This window comes from Juglans microcarpa x Juglans regia, chromosome 6D (assembly GCF_004785595.1).
Source record: "Juglans microcarpa x Juglans regia isolate MS1-56 chromosome 6D, Jm3101_v1.0, whole genome shotgun sequence".
Classification (NCBI taxonomy): domain Eukaryota; kingdom Viridiplantae; phylum Streptophyta; class Magnoliopsida; order Fagales; family Juglandaceae; genus Juglans; species Juglans microcarpa x Juglans regia.
The window spans coordinates 29,903,915-29,930,165 of NC_054604.1; the positions used below are offsets into that span (position 1 = coordinate 29,903,915).

Here is a 26,251-nt window from a genome sequence, read left to right on the forward strand (position 1 = left end):
GGCTTGTAGGATACCATCAAAATTTAGTGATTTTTCAACCACACACTCACACACACATGTATATAAAGGTTATAGATTTCTGGCTTGGCATTCATTTCATCAGCCAATATCTTTTATTATCCAACTCTTACAGTTCCAGCTGGATATGGCCATCATGAAGATGAAATATTTATGCTGGTTTTTGTGTTCTTTGTACTCGCCAACTCACGGTCGGTGAATTGCATAATTGTGCATTTTTTTTTTCTTTTTTTTTTTTAAATATAGTTTTCAGATAAGGTTATAAGCTCCAAATTGTTCCGTGGATACTGTTATTGGGGCAAGTGCTGAATTCATTTGCCAGCGGCGGGATGCTAAGCACCTGTCATGCACGCGTTGTACATATATTTTCTATTCTACATTTTGTAGCTGCGGTACGGTCTCCTCCAAGATAAGCTGTTTTGTGGACCTAAATCTGCGTCTGGACGTGGGGCGAGGAAAACCAATGGCTCGGTCTCATTAAGCTCTGGCTCCGCCCACATGATCTCTCAGTTTCGTCTCCTGCCATTTTGCATGCGTCTCACTTTATCTTCCATCTACGTGGACCGTTCATCACCATTTTTTTCGTTGTTGTTATCTAGTAAGGAAAGTTATATTCATCATCTTCATATTACACATATTTTTTTAATTTTTAATTTTTTATCTCTTACCTAATGAGTGGTGTATGGATGATGAATAAAAAAATTCAATTAATTTAAAAAAATAATAAAAATAATTGTGGTGTATAATGTGTATAATGATGAGTAACTATTTAGCAACGCTCGCATTCGAAAGAAAAGCGAAACTTTGGTCACATTTTTTTTTTTTTTTTTTTTACAGCAAAGCTAGTGCCAAAAAGAAAAAATAATATTTGGAAGGAGATTCATAAGTAGTAGTCGTCTTTAATAATTTTTTTTAAACATAATTTATACAATCGTAATGTGCAAGATATTGAATAATTTATAATTATTTTTTTATCCACTTATAATTATTACAGCTGTGAATATACTAGATAAATAAATCAATCTGAGTTAGGTAAACAAGATATTGTATTAAATATACTAGATAAATAGCTTGACAAAACCATCCATGTTTTCAACATCTTCCATTATAACTAAAACGGTGTGATTGTCATATTCATATATATATATATATATATATATATATATATATTAGTTTTACGCAAAATGCATGAAATAAAGGGCTGTAATGGTATTTCTGTTATTCAAAACTGCGTGTTTGCGGTATTGGACTCGTGTTGTTGAGTTATTAATCGATAAATGATCTTTGTAATTTTATAATATATAAGTTTGGGATATTTTTTTTAAAACGATTAAATCTGAAATGTATAAGAAAAAATTATTCTTTTAATACTGAATATTATTTTTTCTCTAAAAGAATAAAAAATTATGCGAGATTTATACATTTTATAACTATACATAATATTATTTTTATTTAACCGGTTCGGATTGAATTTATCTCACTATTATTTATTATTATTTAAAAAATTTTATTTAAAAATTTTATTATTATTTATAAATTATTTCAACTATCTAATCCCATATTTCAATCGAGACGATGCATATAAGGGGATGAGATCAGACATGTACAGGGGTAGATCTGGTGCGGCTCACCTCGTCACGCCAAAACCGCAGGAAAAAGGTATTTTAGTGTGGCCCCCATACAGTTTACACAGCCAAAACCGCCCCTAAAAAAATAAAAAAATTTGTTTTCCAGAAATTAACAGACTTATACGGTCGAAAGAAAAATTACACAAATTAGTTTGAGAGGAAAATTATTTCTGATTTTGAATTGAGATACTTCTGTTAGTTTCATCTCGAGGATCATTTAGGGCTTTTGTTCTGTCGAATTTTCCACTTTTACTCCCCTACTTGGAAGGATTTGGAACAACGCTCGGCCTCGGCCTGCCGTGGTGGAGCCCTTCCTTTCCCTTCAGGAATTCGGTGAGTACTGCGTTAATGGAGCCTTTTCTTTTTTACTGATTTTTGCTCCGTACCTCTTTTGGCTGCTGAGGAAAAAAGAACGAAGGAAACTAAATGGAGCTAAATTGGTATGGTAATAGTTTTTGAGGTCTTGAACGAGGTTGATTATGAAACGTGGAATGCTCATTTACCTTATTTTCATACAGTTTGGTTGCATCCAATTTCAACCCGTAATTCTTCGGTTGTTTTATCTCTTTCTGTTATAGATAATTATTTAAATTTTGATTGCTATATTCTATTTCCTAAACATGTGTATTTGTATGTGTTATACTATATATCATGTATATGTCATACACTTGGGATATTTGGAGACTGATGAGCTAATTGATTTGGGACTTTCATCCTGAAGGTTCCATTATACTATATATTACATCTTAGTTACATGCACCATAGTACTGCCTGCCATCTTTAAATTGTTCTTACAGGATGGTGTCAAAATATGGCAGCGTTTTATCTCTTAATTTTCCTTTCTATGGCATTGCCTTCATTGCTTAACTTTCCTAACCTGATGATACTAGCAGTTGCCATCAGAAGGAATCGGAACGAAAGGCCATATTTAATTTGTAGTTTCTCTGGTTTGGGCTGAAGTCCCATTTACAGTGGCAAGCCTGTGAATGAATGAGGTCAGTGTGCTTAGCATGGACGAAGTAGTGGGCGGGGCGACCCAGTTAGGTGCTGTAGAGGGTGCACACCTCCAGAGCAAGGAGAGTGAGTATTCTCTGAAATCTGAAAGGTGCAACATTTTGGAATCTGGGGAAATGTTTATACCTGGAGAAGGAGACTATTCCCAAATTCCACCCCAAGAATTTGCAGTCCAAGAGGGTAAGAATTTGAATAGGAGTATCAACCATGGGAATGGATTGGAACATCCCCATGCTACTCCTTGCTCTATTGATGACACTGGTGTCATGGTTGAAGAGTTGAGAGTGACTAATTACAAGGGCTCGAACTTGGCAATCGTTGGTACGTCAAACAATCGAGAAAGAATGCAGGCTAGGAAAAATCAATGGCAGCATCTTTATAGTGGATCAGGAGGTGGGAATTCACATGCTGCTACCATACACAGGGACAATGGTCCGTCGATGCCAGGTTTCTGGGAGGATATGGAATGTGCGTCTTTTCCGGAATTATTGGCTCAAAAAGCATCTGGTGATGATCGAAATGATAAATTGGAACAGTTTCCAAATGCTGAAAATGAAGGGGCATTGGGCAACAATCATGGAGGTATCCGAACAAAGATTTTATCTAAATCAGGGTTTTCTGAGTTTTTTGTTAAACAGACATTGAAGGGAAAGGGGATCATCCATAAAGGTCCTCCTCGTCAGGGCTTTCACGTTGAGCCAAGAGATCAGAATAGTTTGAAGATAGCAGGTAGTACTATGGTGGCTTCCGATGTATCACAGTCTGTGGCTTTGAAAACTGAAATGCCTTCTCCCGAAGGTGTTGCTAGGCTTGGGCCTGGTGGTTCTGATCATGATGGAGTCAGTTTGAGACAATGGCTAAAAGTTGGACGGCATAAAGCAAGTAAAATTAAGTGTTTGAATATATTTAGACAGATTGTGGATGGGGTCAGCCATTCTCACTCTCAAGGAGTTGCCTTGAAGGACTTACGAGCCTCTTCTTTCAGGTTGTTGCCATCAAATCAGGTTAAGTACATTGGGTCTCCTGTTCTCAGAGAAATGTTAGATAGTGACGTGGATCATAATACTTTGCACTCGAATAATGGTCTTCTGAGAAAAAGGCCCCTAGAGCAGGTAATGTTTCCCTCTGCTGCTTTATGTGCAAAGAAGCAAAAGTTCAAGGAGAATGTGAACTTCACTAGGCGGTGGAATCATTTCCCTTCTAGACATGGCTACAAACTTGAAACTTCACATGACAGCAGCATTAGAATCACTTGCCCACAGGATTCTTGTAATGAGTATAACGAAGATAACCCAGGTAGAGAATGTGAGACTCAGAGCAAGTCCAGCAGTCATTGTAAACCTACTATAGCTCAACAGCACTTGACGTCTTTAAGTGACCAGTTGGAAGAGAAGTGGTATAGAAGTCCCGAGGAGCTCATTGAGGATGGCTGCACTACTTCTTCGAATATATACTCTCTGGGTGTTCTTCTTTTTGAGGTGAGATGCTGCTTCTCCTTATACTGCTTGAAATTTCCATTTCAGCTTTTATATTATTCCTTATCCTAGACTGCAGCCAGATACATTTGCTCTATTGGTGTTGAACTCCGGGACTAAAACAGATAGGTTTATAAGTGCAAACATATGTCCATCTAGCACGAGTTGTATGATATTGCTCACCTGTTGTCATTTCTGGAAACCATGAATGGGGAAATGCATGACTATCTCAACTTGTTACTATATGAGCAAGAGATTACTCCTATGTGTGTCTGTCTGTTTGTTTTGTCCATCTAGAGACAATTTTGTTTGTTGGTCATTTTGTGTTTGAAACTATAAATGGGTTTTTGAATAATGTAATATTCTTATTTTTGATAAGTAAGAAGTAATAATGTAATGTTCCTTAACTTGTACAGGGGTTTATGTTTTGCAAATGATTATGAATCTGTGATGGATATATGTTAAATATCTCTAATATACTGACTCATGATTTGAGGTACTGGTGAGTTTGAAAAGACTCTATTTTTTATTTCTTGAGTATTCAGTTGAAGAATGTGGATATCTTTATGATATGGAGTTTCGATTCGATCCGTATTTGTTTTGCAAAGAACTTGATCTGTGAAATATGAAAGCCATGTACCTTAGGAAAAATAGCTCTAGGAATTTAAAGTTCAACTGCACCTCTTGGTCTGATAGCAAAAAAGTTTGGATAAAGCCCACGTATGGTTGTCTAAATCAATCATATTCCTGATCCACACTGTATTGAGCTTTCCTCTACTAATATGGTACCCTCCACCTTGAATTGATCCCTATTGGTGTACTCAGTCATCCTTGTTTTGAATGACTCATACATTTTCTCCTCCTTTTGTGCTACCAAACTATAGATCTTTTATTGTATTGCACTCATCCATCTCCATAATAGACCTGCGTGCAAATCTTTGGCCAGCTGACTAAATGGATTTCACCTTATCACCAATTCCCGTAAGAAATCCCTTTGAAGCTTGTCAGTTCAATGTGCCACATCAGCTGGTATAGGGAACAAAGACAGATAGTCAGTGAGCAAGTTAGACAAAGTGCTTTTGATCAAAGTTAATCTGCCTCCTTTTGATATGTAGAGTCACTTCCACCTTACCAACTGTTGTTTTGTCTTCTCGATGATGCCATCCCATATTAATTTTGCCTTCATGGGTAAAGCTACTACTCTCCACCCCAATAACTCGGTAAGTCTCCAATATATTCAACAGCCCCGCAAAAATTAATTATGATTTTGACTAAGTTAATCTTCAGTCCTGAGTAGCTTCAAAGCATGAGAACAAGTAACTTAAGAGACTAAAAAAGATGAAAATCTTGGACATTAACGGCCCTTGCCTTCTTAGGATAAACATTGCATTGAGACTCTTTCAAACTTCCCCCATGTATAAAACTCCTCTTTTTTTTTTAATAAGTAAGAGTAATATTATTAATATGAATGAAATAGGCATAGCCCGTGTACACAGGAAGTATACAAAAGAACACCTAAATACATTCTAAGATCATCCATGTATAAAACTCCTAAAAGTCATTCAGCAAGTCTATTTAACAACCTCCCAGCAAGTTGAAAAGAAAGGAAGCAAATACCCATCGTTATCCTTCAACACTTCTAGTACCTCATCCTCCCCAAACTCCGTTTCCATCCATTCAGCTTCCTCAATGCATATGATGCGAGCCACTTGGGGTCTGTATAAACTAAATCTTATGCATAGAATCAATGGTATTATTTATTTTGTTCTAGTTGGCCACTCTACAGAAAAAGCTAGTGTTCTTATCCACGTTGCTCTGCTCCAAGGCCCTTAATTTCTTTTTCCAGCTTGTCTCTTTTACAAGGTATGTCTTTCTAAATCATGGGTGATCTCCTTCTTTCTTAACTCCTTCACTTCATACAGGTGTCTTTTCTTCTACTAAAACTTCAATGCTATGTCGTTCCTCCATAAGAATAATTTTCCTTTTCTCGACAAGTCAATTCCTCTTCATTCCCTTTTTTTGACGAGATAAAACTTGGAGATCCATGAAATCTGTATGACAACCACCATGGTTTCACCTAGTCCCAAAGCCTTCATCTTTTAGCCACTTGTTCTCAAACTTGAAGTACCTTCTGCACTGAACTACAACTCCACGATATAGTAGTAGCAAAGGAAAGTGGTAAAAAAGTATTTGGGTAGCTGGTAGCTTTGTTCTTTGAATCTGAGTTCAGGATATGGAATTGTTACTTTAGTCTATTTCTGGTCAGATGGACATATGAGTTATGTTGATGATTATCATTTACTGCTAGCAGTTGTTTACTCTTACCTCTTACTAAAGGTATTGAATAACCAATTTATATCTTAATGAATTAGCTTGGGTCTTTTTTTTCCAGCTACTTGGTCGTTTTAACACCGAAAGAGCTCATGCTGCAGCAATGTCAGATTTGCGTCATAGAATCCTTCCCCCTAATTTTTTATCCGAAAATCCCAAGGAAGCTGGATTCTGTCTCTGGCTAATTCATCCTGAGCCATCATTGCGCCCAACAACCAGGTAATACTTAGCTATTTGTTGTTAAAGTCTGATAAATTTTGTCAGTGTCTGATATGGAGAGTTTGAAGCCAGGACTTACCAAATGTCTTTCCCCATGCTTTAACTGGACCAAGATACTGGACTTTTGTTTGATAGAAAAATTCTGTTAGGTAATGGGTGAGAGTCGGAAGTTACAGCCTTATAGGATTATCCAATATAATAAAGCTGATGTGAATCCTATGAATTTTGGACTCTGGCTTTGATTTGTACGCTGACACAATTTGCTGAGTTGATAATTGTTTGTCTCTAACAGGGAGATTCTACAATCTGAAGTGATTAATGGAGTGGAGGAGGTGTGTGCAGCAGACTTATCATCATCCATTGAACAAGATGATGCTGAATCAGAACTGCTATCGCATTTCCTTGTTTCATTGAAAGAGCGCAAGCAGGAACATGCTTCCAAGTTAGCAGAAGACATTAGCTGTTTAGAAGCGGATATTGAAGAGGTTGACAGGAGATGCAGTTTAAAGAACTCATTTGTTAATTCTTACTTTCATGATGACTCCCTCTATAGGAGGGAGAACAGGCTCTATCAAAAAGAACGACCAAGTTTGGATGTGCTTTCTCAATCATCCCCTATCTCTACTACAAATGAGTTGAGTTTCTCAAGGAATGTTGATCAGCTTGAAAGTGCTTACTTCTCCATGAGGTCCAAAATTCAGCTCCCTGAAGGTGATGCTGGAATACGCCCAGATAAGGATTTGCTGAGAAATCGTGAGGACTGGCATTTGGCCCAAAAGGATGAAGATAAACAGATTCCTACAGATCGCATCGGAGCTTTCTTTGATGGTTTATGCAAGTATGCTCGTTATAGTAAGTTTGAAGTGCGTGGGATACTAAGAAATGGGGATTTCAATAATTCTGCAAATGTCATTTGCTCTCTTAGCTTTGACCGGGATGAGGACTATTTTGCTGCTGCTGGGATATCAAAGAAAATAAAGATATATGAATTTAATGCACTCTACAATGATTCTGTTGATTTTCATTATCCAGTAACTGAGATGTCAAATAAATCAAAGCTCAGTTGTGTTTGTTGGAACAACTATGTCAAGAACTATCTGGCTTCAACTGATTATGATGGTGTAGTGAAGGTATGTCAATACATGTCTCTTTAATTATAGTTCTCACTGTTAATTTTGAATAGAAATTTTCACCCTTTTGGCTTCAATTTCTGCTACTCCACCCATTTAAACCTGGTTTTAATGATAGCTACCCAATATTTAGGGGATCCGTTCCCTTACCCATATGCCATGTAAAGTTATAGGCTAAGATTATGTTCAAGATAGGTAAGGGAGGATTTGTAGTTTTCTTTTAGACATATCTCATATATGTAAAACAATAGAGGCTGAAATTATGGGCAAACTTTTCGTTTAAAAAATGATGATTAATGACCCAGTATTCTGTATTGATAATACAATATGGACTTTTTGAATAATTGATCCATAGTATCACGAGTTAATTTTGAACACTGGAAGTTCTTATTTGCTTCCCTGATGCATGAAGTTTTAACCTGTGGGCTTACCATGCTTTGACAAATCCTCATTGCTCATGACATGATTTGCTTGGACTCATTTCCAGTTATGGGATGCAAGTACTGGTCAAGTGGTTTCTCAATTTGCAGAGCACGAAAAGAGGGCTTGGTCTGTTGACTTCTCTCGAGTATGTCCGACAAATTTGGCTAGTGGCAGTGATGATTGCTCAGTGAAACTGTGGAGCATTAACGAGGCATGATTACTCTCTCTCTCTCTCTCTCTCTCTCTCTCTCTCTCACATAAATGCAGTCGTACAGTCGTAGAAGAAAATTGGCTCTCAATAGAACCGGTGCTTCACTTGAAATTGATTGTCTTTTGTTCTTTGGAACCCTATTATCTCAATGATTTTAGTGAAAGCACAAGGAAAAAAGTGATTTTGTTTAATTTATATCTTCTTTTGGTTACAGACGCTGCAAAGTTTCTTCATCATAAATGTAAAATTATTGATCTTTCAGCAACATTTTTTTTTCTAGAGAGATTTACTTATTCCCTAGAAGTTTATCTTTATACCGCTCATTGAACATGGTGAATGGCAAATGCAATCTTGTGATTTGAACTTATATTTAGAAAACAATTTAAGTAGGATGGGAAGAAATTTCCTTTGCTGGGTCGGCAAGATGCACATGCGGGTCGATGGATGGTGACAATTTTACTTTAAGCCATGTGAAGATGATGTCACATTTTATAACTATTACTTTCTAGCTCTGGCTTCTGGTTAAAAGTTTTGCGCCTTATGCAATAAAACTTCTTTTGCAGAGGAACTGTTTAGATACAATCAAGAACATTGCAAATGTCTGCTGTGTTCAGTTCTCCGCTCACTCCTCACATTTGCTGGCGTTTGGGTCTGCTGATTATCGGACTTATTGCTTCGACCTTCGGTTTGCTAAAATCCCTTGGTGTGTATTGGCTGGCCATGAGAAAGCTGTAAGCTATGTGAAATTTTTGGACTCTGAAACACTTGTTTCTGCATCCACTGACAACACATTAAAGCTTTGGAATCTCAACAAAACCAGTCCTAGTGGTCTGTCCACTAATGCCTGCAGCTTAACCCTTAGTGGACATACTAACGAGAAGGTAGGTTTTCTATATATATATATATATATATATATATATATATATATATATGTATGTATGTATGTATGTATATTTTTTTGATAAGGTATATATGTATGTATATATATTTGCTAAGTAATGCTACAACCTATTTATCTCTCGTTATTGAGTCTAACATCTGTTACAGATCTTTCTTTGACTTAAGAATCTAACATTTGCTTCCTTTTCTTGGTCGGTTCAACTTTGCTCATTTGCTTTCTCAGAATTTTGTGGGGTTATCCACTGTTGATGGTTACATAGCATGTGGTTCAGAAACGAATGAGGTATGCCTTCATTGATAGTGTCACACTGAGTTCATTGACTAACAAAGGAAGAAGAGCTTTTTTTTTTTTTTTTTTTTTTTTTTTTTTTTTTTTTTTTTTTTTTTTTTTCCCTGTCTTGTAATTGAAGTTAGTTAGGCACCTGGACAAAATTGGCGAAGTTCCAAAAAAGCTTCCTAGTGCTGTTCAAGGTTCACTAGTATCTGCATTTTCTTTTCATAAGATAATGGACTTCATTACTTAAATCGGACTCATTGTTTTCAGGTATATGCTTATCATGGATCTCTGCCTATGCCAATTACTTCCCACAAGTTTGGCTCCATTGATCCTATCTCCGGAAAAGAGACCGATGAAGACAATGGGCAGTTTGTTTCGAGTGTGTGTTGGAGAGGGAAATCAGAAATGGTTGTTGCTGCCAATTCCAGTGGGTGTATAAAAGTGTTGCAGTTGGTTTGAGGAAAAGTCAGCTGCCCGAGGACAAGGATTTGTAGTCTTCAGTGGCTTCTTTATAAGCTCGCGAGTCCCCCCCAAGGCTTTCCTGGAGGACTATTTTGAAGCTGAAACCATAATTTATACATGGGGGAAGTTCCGAGAATCTAAAGATTTCTTCAGATGCAGCTGTTCATCTGAAGGGCTTAACTCACTTAAAATCATTGATTCTGCTGCATCTTAGCCCAAGAAAATCTTGGAAGAGAGGCCAGCAAGAAATTGCGACCAGATCTCCACATCAGAAGATTGAAATACTAAAACCACAGATCTTGTCATTGATAGAAGAGGCCAGACATATTGCTTTAAGGTGCAAAATGATTGATCCTGATCAACATGAATTCAGAACAAATTCAAGATAAATATAGGATTTGGGGTGCAGCTGTTTCGGGCATTTAATTGCTTCCCAACAAGTGATCTTTCCTTTTCCTTTTTTCTTTTTGCAGTTGCTCCCCTGAACAAAAGATTTGCTTTGAAGTAGTCATTGGATAGGTTTTCGTAAAGGACGGACTAGCATTTGTTAATCCGAGTGGTTTTTCAGATACGGCTCAGAACACGGACACGAACTGTATTTAAGAAATGAATGTTCATAGTAAGAAATTAATATTGTAAATCTGTTTAAATTTGATGTATATGTTTCTTTTTTAAGATCTGACAACACATTCCCATTCAGTCTTTACACTATATCTATTACAATTTTATACTTAAAAAACGTGATTCCATGTTTTTATTTTTAAGTTTGAGCGATGAATGTCTCAAAACGTTTCTTTGTGTTTTCCTTTGTATTATGGCCATCATCTTGATGAATAGCAAAACCTTAAAACGGTAATAGGGAAATAAAACGTATTATAATCTTCAGTTTTGAAAATTATTGACAGAACTCTTAAAAAAAGAGGGAAAAAAAAAATAATAGGCAGAAAATATAAGTCACAAAATTTAGCTACTCAATAAAACTATGAAGGCCTATAACAAGAGAAACTTCTATAGGTATTACATGATGCAGCCAAGCATGAAAGTTTCGCTGTCTCTAACCTTTCAAACCGAACCATATTCTTTCTCATGTAGAACAAAGAGTGACATAAATGTGTGAAATTATAATGAGAATCCCAGGCTTCGGGCAAAATTTCTATGGAACACCGACATCCCTATTGCAGTATGGCGAGGTCACTACATTATCCCAGATTCTGAGCCAGAACTCCTTCCTATAGTTGGGTGCAAGGGGCTCATAACCAATGGTGACTTACTCCCTCTGTTCATCTTCACACTGTGAGCACATTTTCTCAATGGCAATTGTGCTGGTGAACGTCTTGGTGTCTGAGATTTTGGTGTTCCTGCGTAAACAACTCAAACTAGTTTAGAAGATTGAAGATTGAACGTCTTGGTGATATTGCACCAGAAGATTGAATGGATGGTTCTTCCCATATGATATAAGGAAAATGAGCTGAGTTTAGAAGCAACATACCTGGGACTTTTCTCGTCTTCGATTCTGGATATTTCTTTCTTGCTATTACTTTCTTAACTGGTGTCTCAGAACAAAATGACAACACATCAAAACAAACTGAGCCTGCATCACTGGCCGGTACCAATTGATCATCCAACGCGGATACTTCATCTTCTCTGTGAGTTGAGGCTACATCATTTGCCGGATCACTGCTCTTATCCTTGATGCTCATACAAGTCTTATCCTTCTCCGTAAGTTTATATGCGAACAATTGAAATGGAATTTGAGATACTGGGGCTAACTCACCACCACCTTCTGCAGAAAACTTTCTTTTGAACAAGGCCTCTATGTCACAGTAGTCTACAGAAGGTAACTGCAGTTCAGGTTGACCATTGTCAGGGCTCATGGCCAGGAATTTCTTAATGGAGCGTAAAATCCTACAGATGGATGAGAAACTTGGGCGCTGTGTTGGGTCAGTTTGCCAGCATTTTTTGGTCAAGTTCACTAGGTATTTAGGTGAAGGCAATGTAAAGAGAGGCCTCTCCCCTGACCTTATATTTCGGCTCATCTTCTCTCCTTGAAGATGGCTGTCTTCAAAAGGAACCTTCCCTGTCAAGAGCTCAAAGCAAAGCATCCCAAAGCTGTAGACATCAGCTTTCTCAGTGTATTTGGAAGTGCAAGCACTTCCAGGCTGTTCTTGCTCAGCCAGAACTTCAGGTGCATACCAAATAAAAGGGTTTGCCGTATTCTGTTCGGTGTTTTGTTTTGTTGCATTTCGAGAAGTAGAATTCGTGATTGATGATAGACCAAAACCTGCGACTTTTGCTTGAAAATAACCTTCTGTGTGATTCCTCGCTTTGAGAAGGATGTTAGAAGGGTTCATATCTCCATGATAGATCCTCTGAGAGTGGAGATACTCCATGCCTCTTGCAATCTGAAGCATGATGTCAACGACTACCGGGATAGAGAATAGAATCTGTCTCCTTAAGCCACGGTTCTCCTTCATGTAGCAGCGAAGGTCCTTGTTCATAAACTCCTTAACAAGTAAGCACTCCTTCTTCTCCTCATCATAAAAGCCACAAAGGTATTGCAATATGTTGGGGTGGGAAAGAGATAGGAGAGAGGAAATTTCAGAATTCAGAGGCTCAATCTCTCCATAGAAGTGCCTCAAAACAAAACTTTCCCCCAACCATTGAATTTCCTTGTACTGACTTCCCCCTCCTAACCGGCGCCTCACTTGGTAATCCTTTGCTCCTAATAAAATGGAACTTGGAAAGAGTTTCCCCTTAAATTGCTCTGACCCATTTAGTTTCTCGAGCAGTAAGTTGCAAAGCTGAAGCTCATTTTTTGTCAATGAAGCAGACACCGAACTTCTCTTCTCCTCTAGTGCTTCAATTAGCCTCCATCTATCTTCCCTCCAAGCACTATCCAACCGGTTGCAAATTTCTCGAGGGATCAAGTACTGCTTCCCAAATTTCCATTGGAAGAGTTTAGGATCATTCCAAACCTTATCATATTTCCCCATGAGCACAACTCTCCTCTTTTGCATCTCATCCTCATCAAGTCCTGCTATCTCTCCAGCATTCTCAATGGCCTCAATTACGGCCGGGAAGTAGCAGAACAAGTTGTGGATGTGATATTCAACAATGTCCTTGTTCTGATGGACACTGATTGCTTTTCCCCACCAATCCTTGGAATCCAAGCAATGCTTGATATAGAGCTCTCCTTCTTTGAAAACTCTGTTGAGCTCTCTCAAAGGCTGCTCAAGAGCTTTCCATTTCCTATTCTTCTCTTCCAACTTCAGGTTCTGCCTTATCTCCCCTGCGATCGTGTCAAATGCCAAACAGAAAATATCAAGCAGCAAACGGCACTGAGATTGATTGAATTCAATATCGTCATGCAACACCATGAGAGCCTTCAAACTTCCAAGTACCTCTCCAATGTGCCGGAATTGTTCCATTCCGGGCTATGGGAGGCAAATCCCTATTCGGGTATCCAAGAAATCAAGCAACTGCAATCAAATCCTCAAGATGCAACACAATATTCAGCTATGCAGCCGCCTACAGATAATGGTTTTAAGAAACGGGAAAAAATTGAAGAAATCAGAGATGAAACACACGGAATTTTGGAAAAGTAAAAAAGAAACAAAAAGGACAAAGGTGTTCATAAATCATAACAAATCAAAACAACTTCATGAATCATCAACAACGGGCAACATAGATTTCGTTTGAGAAATTAATAACCAAACAAGTGAAATATACATATATTCAGATATACACATATATAATAGTTGAAAACTAAAAGGGCTTCAGCGTATATACCTGCAGTAAAGGTTCTTCCTTCATAGCATCCAAAAATCTCCGATTGCAATCGATTTCTTAAGAATTCTATGTGATCTGACCATCCCATATGGGTACCCAAAAAAACAAAAACACAGAAAATCAAAATAAGATAGTTGCCAACAAAAGCAGATGTTGAAACCGACCAATTCCATTACCACCAGAGCACGCCAAAAGAAAAAAACACCTGAAAAAATACGTTTCTGTTTGGTTATTGGGTCTGAAACTCCGAGGATACAGTTTCGTCGGGTTCTTTAATTTTAACGAAATTTCGGTTGGGAAAATGCTGAAAAGAAGAAATATGATAGAACCAGCAAAGACAACATCAAGAAGAAGCAGTTTTTGTCAGCTTGCTTAGAAATTCTAAAGAAATTGGCAGTTGAAAAGGTCAGGTTTCTTCGGGACCTTTATTTATAATTTTATATTGTGTTCCCGCGAGTTTCGTTTTCGTTTATCGAATAATAATAATTACTATTTAATTTTTATTTGAAGCTTCACGGTGACGTCCAAGCCTTTTGGAGGGTATAAACGGTGACGTTTTATGAGGTGGGAGTCTGGTAATGGTGGTAAACGCCAAACGGACGGCGTTTGAAAGTCCAAAACACGTAACTTTGACGGGTTTAATAATTAAATATAATATAATTAAATGAATTAAAACGGGTGAAAAGTCCACTTTGAACCACCAAGTAAAATGAGTTGTGATGGCTTATCTGTTGACAGTTATCCATGGATTTGTTTGAGTTCTCTAATTATAGATGATTTTTATATCTTATTTATTTTTATAGAACGAATACGCAAAATTTTACATAAAAAAATTAATATTTTAATATTACTATAAAGAAAATGGTTCTAGAATCTAGACTTTTAAAAAGAAAAGAAAAAGAAAAAGAAAAAGAAAAAGACACAATTCAATGAATGAATCCATGAGCCGACATTAGACATGTTTCTCATTTCATTTTGATTTTGTTATCTGAATACAGTAATGGGGGAAGAGGTAGGAGCAGAGTGGGCGACATGACAGTGTCTGGAATTTCATTGGTGCGTTGCACGTTTCCACACCAGAGCGTTGAACAGCGGACGGGGGGGCTCTCCAACTTCCAAGTCGTGACGTCCATCACGGCCCGTCCTATTTAATTTGCCCCTAACATAACCCACAAGGGTCTTTCTTATTCGTCCGCCTTCTTTCTAACAGTTTAGATTATCTAATTAATAACAATATTAATGGCAAAGTGTCACATTCAACCAAACATCTTATGAAATCAGATTTACGTCAAATCTACATTAAAATATAAAGGACCTTACAATTTAATATATTATATCAATTTTTATTAATTTGTATAATTTTTTTGTAGTAAGTATTTATCCATTAATTAAAAAAAAAATGACAATACTTTGAGGACTAGATGCCAAAAATAGTATTGTCCTTGCATTTAATAGTGTTTGCTACTAATAAATTTAAATTATAAGTCGCTATTAATAAATATATCATCTACTGTGTACCTTATTTTTTTAAAAAGTTTTCATGCTTAGGAGTTCGCTCTGTTATTTATTTTATTTTATACGAGCATTAATTGATCTCAACATTAATTAATTTGTTTATGTTGCAAGCGATTGATTAACAAATTGGAAGCAAAACGTTTGGCCGGCATTGGAAATTATTTAAAGTTGTTTTCAAATACCTTGAATTTGACCCAATGTTTTGTTTTTCATCCACGATCTAAGCCTTTTTTTTTTTTTTTAATTTATAAAGAAATGACCCATACGTAGAGTTAGAACACGACCTAATCCTCCTTTTTATTACTGCCAAAAAAAAAAAAAAAAAAGAGAGGAAAATACCAGTTAACAACAGGTCAACATAATTATTTATTTTAATGTTTGGGAGTAGTTTATGCATTCCCAAAAAGTTAATTGCAAATTAACAAAAAAAAAAAAAAAAACCGACGCGAAAGTACACATGACTTGGTAAGAATGAATCGGCCTTGATCTTGTACGTGTGATGTGGTATTCATTTTTTTTTTTTTTTATAACAAAGTAAATAACTTCATTCATCATAAAAGAACTACAGTAGGGCATCATGCTGATCAATGATATGTGAAACAATCTCAGGAAAAGAGTTCTACCAAACTATTAAGTCATATAGATGCCAAGAATACTTTGCCAAACAATCAGTTGTAGCATTGGCCATACGACTTCTATGCTGTACTACAACTTCAGGAAATCTTTTTAACAGATTTTTGATCTCAAATACTAAACTTTCTCAAATAGACATCGACTCCTCCTCTTTTGTAAGCTCTTGAACAATTAACAAAGCATCACTTTCCACTTGAAGCTCATGAATTCTCAATGGAAAACATAACTGAAGACCCCTTAGCAAAGCCGAATAGGATCAATGATCTCATGCTCAGGTTTGCTACCTGTAAAGAGCACCTTACCGGTTTCATCTCGAAGTATCATTCCTACACCAGATCTACTTTGATCATGAAATATGGCTCCATCAACATTCAACTTTAGAATACCAACAGGTGGAGAGATCCAACCATAGTGAGATTTAACTCATTTTTTATGTTCTTCTGCTACAAACTTGTACTCACTTGCAACTGAGAGAGCATGGTCTACTTCCTGTTCTGGAGCTATACTCTTATTCTCATAGATGAGTTGGTTTCTGCTGTACCAAATTCTCCAAGCACATAAAAACAGTTTTTCCAGTTCCGTAGCTTTATTCCTTTGATTACTTGATCCACAACATGAATAAAATCTATTTGTGCTGCATTTTCCTATAAGAAATTTAGTTGAGATAGCAAAATAGCTTTGAGTCTAGAACAATAAAGAAGTGCATGATTGATATCCTCCTCCTCCATGTTGCACCATCTACATCTTGCATCTGTCAGTACCTTCTTTGCTTGCAAGTTCTTAAAAGTTGGCAAACCATTTTGACATACCCTCCAAGCAAAAATTCTTACTCTGTTTGGGACTTTTAGTTTCCAGGTTTTCCTCCATATCCCATACCACCTTGACCTTTGGACTTGCATAGTTTCCTCCAACTCACCCACCTAATCTTATTCTCTTCTTTCCTTTGACCCCACTAGAACTTAGCAATTAAATTCTCCAACTCATTGCACAGAGAAATTGGAAGCTTGAAGCAGCTCATAGAATACGTGGGGATAGAGAGTTCTACAGCTCATAGAAATTGGAAGTTGTAGCACTCTTTATCCCCCTTGTGATAAGAGCTTTTCTTTCCACCCCTGTAGCCACTGCCAAACCTTAGTCCTTCACTTAGAAAAAGCATGATGTTCGCCTCTACCTACCATAGATGGAAGCCCTAAATATTTATCATAATGTTTGTACTGTTGAACTCTCTAGAATTGCATGATTCCAATTTGCAAGCTTGTGGGTACTGTCTTGCTAAAAACCATAGAATTCTTCTCTCTATTCACTTTTTGGCCAGATGCTCGTTCATATATCTCCAATAAGTGAAGAATATTCATGTTTGTTAGTAGATTAGCCTTGCAAAACAACACATTGTTATTTGCAAACATAAGATGGTTAACCTTGCACATAAGCTTTTTGTAAAAGTGATATAAGGCCCTTAGTACAAAGGAGGAATAGGTAAGGGGAAATGGGATCCCCTTGCCTTATACCTCTACTAGGAAATATTGGCCACTTAGGCTCCCCATTCACAAAGATGGAAAATGAAACTGATTTCACACAGTGCATAATTAAACCAACCCACTTTGGTATTTCTTTGGTATTAAGGTTACAAAAGTATGATTTAATTGAGTAGGAAAAGTCCCACCGCTAAGAGCATTCAAAACAACATTTGTAACATCCATACCCACAATAGACCAGTACTTTTGATAAAACAAAGGGGTCATACCATCTGGTCCAGCGGCTTTAGTGGGATACAATTCCTCGAGGGCTAGTTCTACCTTTTCTGCAACAAACATCATGTCAAGCTTTGCCTTTTCTCAGCAGTCACCCTTCCCAACAACCTGTTTAGGAATTGCAGACTGCCTCTTTTAATTGAAGCAGTAAAAAGAGTTTGAAAATAATTGAGGATCACTGCATCTCTAGCTTCATCCACTTGCCAATTCCTTGAGGAGTTGCGTGTACCCTTGATCAAATTCCTGGCCCTTCTCTATGAAGCCTTATGGTGAAAGAAAGAAGTGTTTTTATCCCCTTCAGTCAACCATAAAACCCTTGATCTTTGTCTCCACATTATCTCTCCCTTTTCTAACCACTTATGCACTTGAGCCTTTTTAATCTCCTATTGGATCTGAGTCTTGAAGTAACTGTAACTACAACATAGCCTTCTTTAGATTCTTTTGAACATTGCCAAAGCTTTGTCTGTTCCAAGTGTCTAACTGCAACTGAGCCATCTTCAGATTCTTTTAATCACTCCCTCCATGCTTTGACTATGCAACTATTCCATTTCTTGCATAAGTTTTTAAGGTACTTTTTAAATCAAAATTATTGGATCAGTGGAGCTCATATGTTATACCACAACTAGTGGTTTCTAGTATACTTCTTTGGTGAGAATGCCCTTTTACAAGGATGACAATGGAGTTCTGCTCAACCTAAAAGACAAGTGGAAAAAGGTACGGACGAGTACTGGATAGGGAAATGCTTATCCCACACCTAGGATAGCCATCTAGAAAGGCTATTAATGGTAGTTTTATTTAAAAAAAAAACTTAATGATTAAAAAATTACTTTTAAATGAGTTTGTGAAATTTTTTTATTAAAAAATATTTAAAGTGATTTAAAAATACTTGAAAAAAAACACACAAAATAAAAAAGTGTATTTGCACTTATCGATAGAACTTATCGGGACCATCTCTCGGTGGCCCTAGCAATTCCCTACTAGAAATAGTTGTTGTATGAACAATACTCATGCTAGGGCTAAAGCAAAACGGGCAAATTTAGGGCTGGTTTAGATAGTGAGTTGAGATGATTTGTGAATAATAGTGAAATATTTAAGTTGAGATGAGATGAGTTAGAATTGATTTGAGTTGAGATAATTTATGGAGTTTTGGGAAATAAGAAAGAAAAAAAAATTGAATAAAAATATTATAAAATTAAAATATTGTTAGAATATAATTTTTTAATATAATTTTTATTTTGAGATTTGAAAAAGTTGAATTGTTTTTTTTTAAGTTTAGAAAAATTGTAATGATTAGGTAATAATTAAATGAAAAAATTAAAGATTTGAAATTGAAAAGTATTTGTATTTATAGTGTTTAGATATTAAAATAAAATGAGATGAAATGATGGAATTTGATTATCTACACCAGGCCATAGTGAGCAAGAGCAACAATGTACAACAAGTGCTACCAATTCGTGCCTCTGTCTAAGGGTGGCAAATCGTATTTTCGGATCATGTTCATTGTCGAGTGATGAACATTCGACTATATAAGTCAACTCGAACCCAGCCCGTTAAGTTAAACGTGCCAAGCTTTTAAATCCTAACCCAGATAACGGGTTGTGTCGTGTCACACGTTTTGACCCATTTAATAATTCATTAGAAATATGTTAACACAACACGACTCATTTAAATCCGTTTGTTTCATGTAAATGGATTAAACTAAAACACATAACTTATTTGACCTGATTAACATAATTTCACATAAAAGTTAAAATCTATATTTATTAATAACCACAATATTTAAAAAAATATATATCAATATTTTTCAAATTTTAACATATAATAAAACCAATTTTACAAACCATACAATAACAAATACACATAGGTCTAAAATTACAATTTCAATGATAAAAACAATAAAAGTATAATATTAAGTTAAAACGAGATAATGGTGGGGATGAAGCTTTCATTAGCTGTGGAATGGCAGAGGCTACTTACCAGCCCTGCCAAGAGCAATAAAAATATTAAGTTGGAACTGTCGGAGGCTTGGGAACCCTCAAACAGTTCAAGTCCTTTGCTCCTTAGTGAAGGAAAAGCAGCCTAAAATAGTTTTCTTAATGGAAACTAGAATGAAAGCAAATAGAGTGGGTTTTTGCAGAGAAAATTGAGGTTTGATGGATGTTTTGTGGTGGAGCCAAGGGGTATGAGTGGAGGGTTAATAATGCTATGGAGGAATGAGGATGTGGTGGAGTTAGTGAACTATTCCCAACGACACATCAATGTGTGGATTAAGGGTGAGGTGGGGAATGCAAGATGGCTCTTTACATGGTTTTATGGGAACCCAGATCAAAGGATGAGAAACTTATCATGGAATTTATTGAAATCTTTCAAGCCACCAACTGAGACATGTTGGTGTGTAGTGGGAGATTTTAATGAAATTCTGTCACAAGAAGAAAAGATGGGGGCAGAGAGAGAAAAGAAGAGCAAATAGAAATGTTTAGGAAGACACTTGAATGTGGAATGTTACATGACCTGGGATGGAAGAGGTGTAAATTTACATGGAGTAATGGCCATGGTGATGGTACTTTCATTAAGGAAAGGCTGGATCGTGCTATTGCAATTAGAACTGGAGAATGCAGTTTTCAGAGGTGGGGGTGGAAGGAAGCATTGGTGGCATGGTGTTCTGACCATAGACCTCTTATATTGTCTTTCAACAAGGAAATAACTAAAAAAGGATATAAGGGAGGACTTTCAAATATGAGAAGTGTTGGGAGCTGGAGGAGGAGTGTGGCATAATAGTTGAAAATGAGTGGAGAAAACATGTAATGCGTGGTGATCCTATGAACAAGGTTCAACAGCCACTTGTTGAGTGCATAAGAGCATTGTGTAAATGAAGCAGAAATTCAGTTGCTGAAAGAGAGAGGGCCATGAAAAGGAAAGCTGAACAATTGAAAATTCTCCAAGATAGTGAAGGACAGGAAAATCTAGAAGATATTAAGAAGTTGAAAGGGGAGTTGGGCATTCTGTTAGGCCAAGATAACCTATGGCGGACACAAAGGGCAAAGAGGCATTGGCTGCAACAAGGGGATATAAATACAAAATTCTTCCATGCATGTGCAAATCAGAGAAGGAAGAAAAATGTGATAACTAAGATTGTTGACTCGTAGGGAAGGAGGTAAAAGAAGAGGGAGAGGTAGAGGAGGCCTTCAGCAGCTGAGTTAAATGAGTGTGCAATGGCGACTGAAAAAATGATAACAGAAGAAATGATGGTGGGGTTGGAAGAGGGAATTTAAAGCTGAGGAGGTAGAGGTGACTTTAAAACAGATGTCATTTTTTAGATCCCCTGGCCTAGATGGTTTTGGGGCAGGATTTTATCAAAGCCACTAGAAAATTGTAGGGAAGGAGACATGTAGTGGTGTTCTGGATTTTTTGAAAGAAGGTGAAATGGGGTATGGAGTTAACCAAACACATATAACTTTGATACCAAAGGTGAAGGCCCCCAAATATGTGATGGATTTTAGACCAATTTGTTTATGCTATGTGTTGTATAAATTAATCTCCAAGGTTGAAAAAGTGCTGCCTGAGATTATCTCCTCAAACCAGAGTGCATTCATCGTGGCAGGCTAATCACAGACAATATAATGATTGCATATGAAATGTTACATACCATGAAGACAAAGCAGAAAGGGAGGGAAGGAAGTATGACCATTAAACTGAATATGTCCAAGGCATATGATAGGGTAAAGTGGCCTTTCCTTGAGGCAATGACGAGGAGATTAGGGTTTTGTGAAAAAATGGTGCGCGTGTTCATGAAATATGTCTTGACTGTGAGCTATAATGTGTTGGTGAATGGAGTACCTGGAAAGGTTATTGTTCCCTTAAGAGGACTAAGGCAAGGGGATTCTCTACCCCCTTACATGTTTATAATTTGTGCTGAAGGCCTTAGCCAACTCATGATTAAATCAGAGAGCATGAGAGTTATAAGCGGGACTGCAGCAGTTAGAGGAAGGACTAGGTTGAACCACCTTTTATTTGCTAAAGATTGTGTGATCTTTTGAAGAGCAATGGTGGAAGAATGGAAAAATGTCTACTCAATTTTGGGTTTATATGAATGATTTTCTGGCCAAGTGCTAAACAAGCAGAAAACATCGATACTTTTTAGCTCTAATACAAAATGTGAGACTAGAAAGATTATATTTCAAGAAGCTGGTACGTAGTGAGTGATCATTATGAGAAGTATTTGGGCTTCCCAGCTGTAGTGGCAAGTCAAAGTATAATGCTTCTCGAAGAATTAAGGAGAGGGTGTGGCTTAAAATTCAAAACTAGAAAAATAGTTTCCTATCCAAAGCTGGGAAGGAAGTGCTTATAAAAGCAGTCCTTCAGGCAATTCTCACATACACAATGAGTGTATTTAAATTGCCTAAGAATTTGTGTAGTGACATTGAAGCCTTAATAGCTAGGTTTGGGTGGAATCAAAATCAGAAGAATAGAGGTATCCCTTGGAAAAAGTGGAGCTGGTTGGAAGCAAGAAAGACAACTAGTGGATTGGGGTTTAGGGAGATGGAATATTTTAATAGTGTCATGCTGGCCAAGCAGGGGTGGAAGATACAAAAAGAGCCACAATCACTTGTTGCTAGCATATACAAGAAGAAATACTTCAAGAATTCCCAGTTGTGGGAAGCAATGTTGGGCAAGTCACCATCATTTGTTTGGAGAAGTATCTGGCCAACATTGGAGGTGGTGAGGAAGGGGTCTGGGTGGAGAGTGGGGAATGGTGAAGACATAAAAATTTGGAGACATAAGTGGCTGCCAAATCCTACCACTTGTTGTGTCCAGTCTCCTGTGAAACTCCTCAATGCTGACTCAAAGGTTAATGAGTTGTTCGATGAAGATGGAAGAACATTGAATGAAGAGTTAGTGAAATGAATTTTTATGGAGAAAGAGGCTAACATGATATGTGTTATTCCTACTAGCAGAACTGGTGCTACAGATAAACTGATTTGGGGCTTCTAAAAAAATGGAAAATTTTCTGTAAAAAGTGCGTATTATGTAGCTCAACAAAGAAAGAAAGGGGATTTGGGGGGGGAGGGATCTGAGGAAGGGGAGAGGGCTAAGGTGTGGAGGCATGTGTGGCAGTTGGAGATACCTGGAGTTGCAAAACACTTTCTGTGGAGAGCCATAAATGATATTCTACCTACAAGATTCAATCTGTGGAGAAGGAAAGTGATTGAGGATTCGAGGTGCCTCATCTGTAAAATGTAAGAGGAATCTGTCATTCGTGTTCTATGGGGTTGTCTTGTTGCCTCTAATGTGTGGGCAGAAAATGCTAATCTTGTGAATAAATAGAAGAATAGCTGCTGGGATTTTTTTACAGCTATGGACAGAAGTGTATAGAAAACTACCAAAAGATAAAGTAGAGAACGTGGTGGTAATATTGAAGAATGTGTGGTCAAGAAAGAATAAATTTTGCTTTGAAGATAAATTTCCTTACCCCAAAGTAGTGGTACAAAATGCTACTACATGGTTGGATGAATTTCAGCAGACAAATAAAGGAAATAAGAGGATTGTGGTCTGAAGAAGGGGGTTGTGGAAAGGGTGGAATGGAGGAAACCAGATGGTGATAGATTCAAATCAAACTCGTTTAAAATGGTGAAAATATTCACAAAGAGAAAATAAAAATGATGGTATGTGCAATGAATGGAAGAGTGCAACGAGAATGAAAAGGGCAGTAATCATGGACTAGATTCATATTTTTGAATTTTTGAGTGTCAAAATGAAATGTAAAAGACTAACAAATTGAAATTAACAATCAAAGAATCAACTAAACTAAACAATCTTAATTAATCTAAAAATTAAACAATAAAACTGAAATTATTTAAGTCCTAATTAAAATTTAATCAATTTAATATGCAATGGAACTAAGAGATTAATAAAACTAATCTAAGAATTAAACTAGATTATGAAGTAATTGACAAAATATGAATTGAGAATTGAAAAGCCCCAAAATCAAGATTCTAGAGTTCATCCTTGTATTCAAATTACAAATTCTCAAAATCAATTCATAGCAATTGTAATCACTGTTAAATGAAAGTTTAAAGAAGCGAAAAAAATAAATAACACGAAGTAAATAAACAGCAAATAAAATGCTCAAAAGTCTAAGCTAAATATCTCAAAAATATTCCATAAACTTTAAACTGAAATTAAATAAAAAGTAGGGAATGAAAAGAGCAAGCCAAATGAATGGAGATGGAGGTGGTAGGCAATGGAGGAGGCGGCTGGAGCGGCAATTGGACCCTGGAAGAGTTCTTCAATTGTGCTGCACTACTCTGCAAAAAGTCCCCAATTTCGTGCTAATGATATTCTTAAATAGGGTAGGAAAGAAACCCTAATGTTCTCATATTCCCGCACAAAAAATCGCTTAAATTTTAAGATTCAGCTTGGTAGCCACGTACGTGCTTCAGGAGTTCGAATTTGGAAATCCTTATTAAAGACAACTTTGTAGCCCTTTAAGATAGCTTTCCAACGCATCAAAAATCATCGTATCATCCGATATTTGAGCGGAAAGTTATGATTAAAATACTAAAGTGTGTCCATTCTGTCTCCTAACACATTTTGGACTCTGATCCGAATTACTCTCAAACCCCATCATTATCCTTATTTGAAGAGTCCTATACTCGTTGAAAGTTCTTAGGTTGTTCCAACGTCTTGCCCACTTGAAAGTCCTTTAAATTTGAAATTAGAAATAAAATAATAGAAGTTAGAAATAAAATAAAATAAGAATAATAGAATATCAAAAATATGTTATGCATGTGAATGAACATTGTCCAATTCAATCAAAAGTTATAAAATTAAGCATAAATCATGCTATTAACCAATTTAAATCACAACTCAGATTTATTCATCTTAACCATTTTTTCATCTAAAATCAATAATAATATAATGAAATAAATAAAATATATTGGTTCTAAATGTATAAAATATGCAATAATTCAGCTCAATCAAGGATGGGTATAGGTATTGTGATATGGGACTGTAATGAAGATGTTTTAGCTTCAATGTGTGCTAGTAGAGATTATGTCAGGTCTTGTTTTATCGCTGAATGTAATGCCTTATGGAGGGCTATGTGCTTATGTAATGAGTTGGGCTTCCATGAGGATGATTTTGAAGGAGATGCAAAAGAGGTCATTGATCTTGTGAGGGCTAATATGAGAAAGCCTCTAATTCCTTAGGGAGTGAGAGGGGCAAAGGGAAAGGGTGGGTGGCCCTTTGCGTGCTTTAGGAGGAGCCCTGTTCCAAAAGGAAAAAAAAATGGAATGGGCAGCTCATTGAAGATACAAAGAATATACTATAGCAAAGGAATAAGTGGATTGTTAATTTTATAAGAAGAGAAGGGAATGAAGTGGCTCACCAATTGGCAAAGTTAGGCTTAAAGTCTGATGAAGAACAATGCTGGATAGAGGAAGTTTCGGCAACTATGTACAATTTTTTTTTTTTCGCAAGTTACTAGAAATATATTAGAAACATAAAATATAGTTCAGTACATCAAAGATGGGAACACTAAGTTTACAGTTACAAAGGTGGATCTTTGCCACTATGGAATTGTAATAAGGATGCTGGAATTTGGATCAGAGTGATGTTTTCAAAGGCTTGCGTTGACGCTGCCCAGTGCGCTAGGTTGTGCGCGCATCGATTTTTGGATCGATGAATTTTTCTCACTGTCCATACCTTAAATGAATTGTAATAAGATGAATTTACAATTTGATTGTAAACGAAAAAGATGTAACACGTGAATAGTTGTTGAAATGAATACATACATAGGTGAATAATAATAATAAAAAAAAAAAAAACCAATGTGTTTGACCCTTTTTGTTTGTGGCCGGACGGGATTAGACATAATATAAAGAGTCGAGGGTATGCAAGTCTTGTTTACTTGAAAAAAGTGTGACCTATTATTAAAAAATATATATATTTTTTCATATATGCTTTATATTTAACTATTTTTTTAAAGAATAGTTCATGCATAATATAAATAGTATAGAGTATGTAAGTCTCGTATGTTCCCTTTGAAAAAAGTTGAATCTAACATTAAAAATTAATTTTTTTCATTTAAGTTTCAAATTTAACCATTTTTTTTTTCAGATAGAGTCCGTAAAACTTTTGTGTTTTAAAATTATAAATATCATTTCTCTAATATAAATAATTGCGCTTGCCTATAGAGCTTACGGTCTAATTATTGCAAAAACCATTATTCTATTAAAAAGGGATTTTTCCTACAATATTCCTTGGGTAAAACGAGATCCAGTCTCTCTAATTACGCTCACGGATGATTGAGCAGTCATTACTGCCTTCGCCCTTGTGCAATAAACAGCAAAACTGGATGGAGAATTCTATCCTTCGTAGAAAATTATTCTCATTTTTAGCAACATTGTCAATAAACCCATTACGGCATACACCCATCAATTACTATGCGTCATTAATATATTATTTCTGTATTTA

At 36.5% G+C, this 26,251-nt stretch overlaps 2 protein-coding genes across 5 annotated transcripts; one reads left to right on the top strand and one right to left on the bottom strand.

Annotated features, from left to right (window-relative positions):
* Positions 1–1,743: 1,743 nt before the first annotated feature.
* Positions 1,744–10,747, top strand: LOC121235781 (protein SPA1-RELATED 2-like). 2 transcript variants are annotated; one of them, XM_041132188.1, is made up of 8 exons: positions 1,744–2,086; positions 2,540–4,138; positions 6,528–6,685; positions 6,978–7,815; positions 8,303–8,449; positions 9,013–9,330; positions 9,573–9,632; positions 9,894–10,747. In XM_041132188.1, the coding sequence occupies exons 2-8, from the start codon at positions 2,633–2,635 to the stop codon at positions 10,083–10,085; spliced, it is 3,219 nt and encodes a 1,072-aa protein (XP_040988122.1). In that variant the 5' UTR covers positions 1,744–2,086; positions 2,540–2,632; the 3' UTR covers positions 10,086–10,747. The 2 variants fall into 2 exon arrangements, with proteins under 2 accessions (XP_040988122.1, XP_040988121.1); XM_041132187.1 differs by having other exon boundaries at positions 1,744–1,979.
* Positions 10,748–11,056: 309 nt separating this feature from the next.
* Positions 11,057–14,314, bottom strand: LOC121235782 (serine/threonine-protein kinase MARK2). 3 transcript variants are annotated; one of them, XM_041132191.1, is made up of 4 exons: positions 14,083–14,314; positions 13,878–13,952; positions 11,578–13,567; positions 11,057–11,446 (listed from the first exon to the last, which is right to left on the bottom strand). In XM_041132191.1, the coding sequence occupies exons 3-4, from the start codon at positions 13,514–13,516 to the stop codon at positions 11,283–11,285; spliced, it is 2,103 nt and encodes a 700-aa protein (XP_040988125.1). In that variant the 5' UTR covers positions 13,517–13,567; positions 13,878–13,952; positions 14,083–14,314; the 3' UTR covers positions 11,057–11,282. The 3 variants fall into 3 exon arrangements, with proteins under 3 accessions (XP_040988125.1, XP_040988124.1, XP_040988123.1); XM_041132190.1 differs by having other exon boundaries at positions 11,578–13,616; XM_041132189.1 differs by having other exon boundaries at positions 11,578–13,616; positions 13,878–14,314.
* Between the last annotated feature and the right edge of the window lie 11,937 nt (positions 14,315–26,251).

Bases quoted from the DNA above. Each gene is read 5' to 3' on its own strand.
- LOC121235781 (XM_041132188.1), top strand. From the start codon at position 2,633: ATGAATGAGGTCAGTGTGCTTAGCATGGACGAAGTAGTGGGCGGGGCG. The intron at 7,816-8,302 runs GTATGTCAATAC...ACTCATTTCCAG, and splicing joins ATTATGATGGTGTAGTGAAG to TTATGGGATGCAAGTACTGG. The intron at 8,450-9,012 runs GCATGATTACTC...CTTCTTTTGCAG, and splicing joins AACTGTGGAGCATTAACGAG to AGGAACTGTTTAGATACAAT.
- LOC121235782 (XM_041132191.1), bottom strand. From the start codon at position 13,516: ATGGAACAATTCCGGCACATTGGAGAGGTACTTGGAAGTTTGAAGGCT. The intron at 11,447-11,577 runs GTATGTTGCTTC...TTGTTTACGCAG, and splicing joins GAAGACGAGAAAAGTCCCAG to GAACACCAAAATCTCAGACA.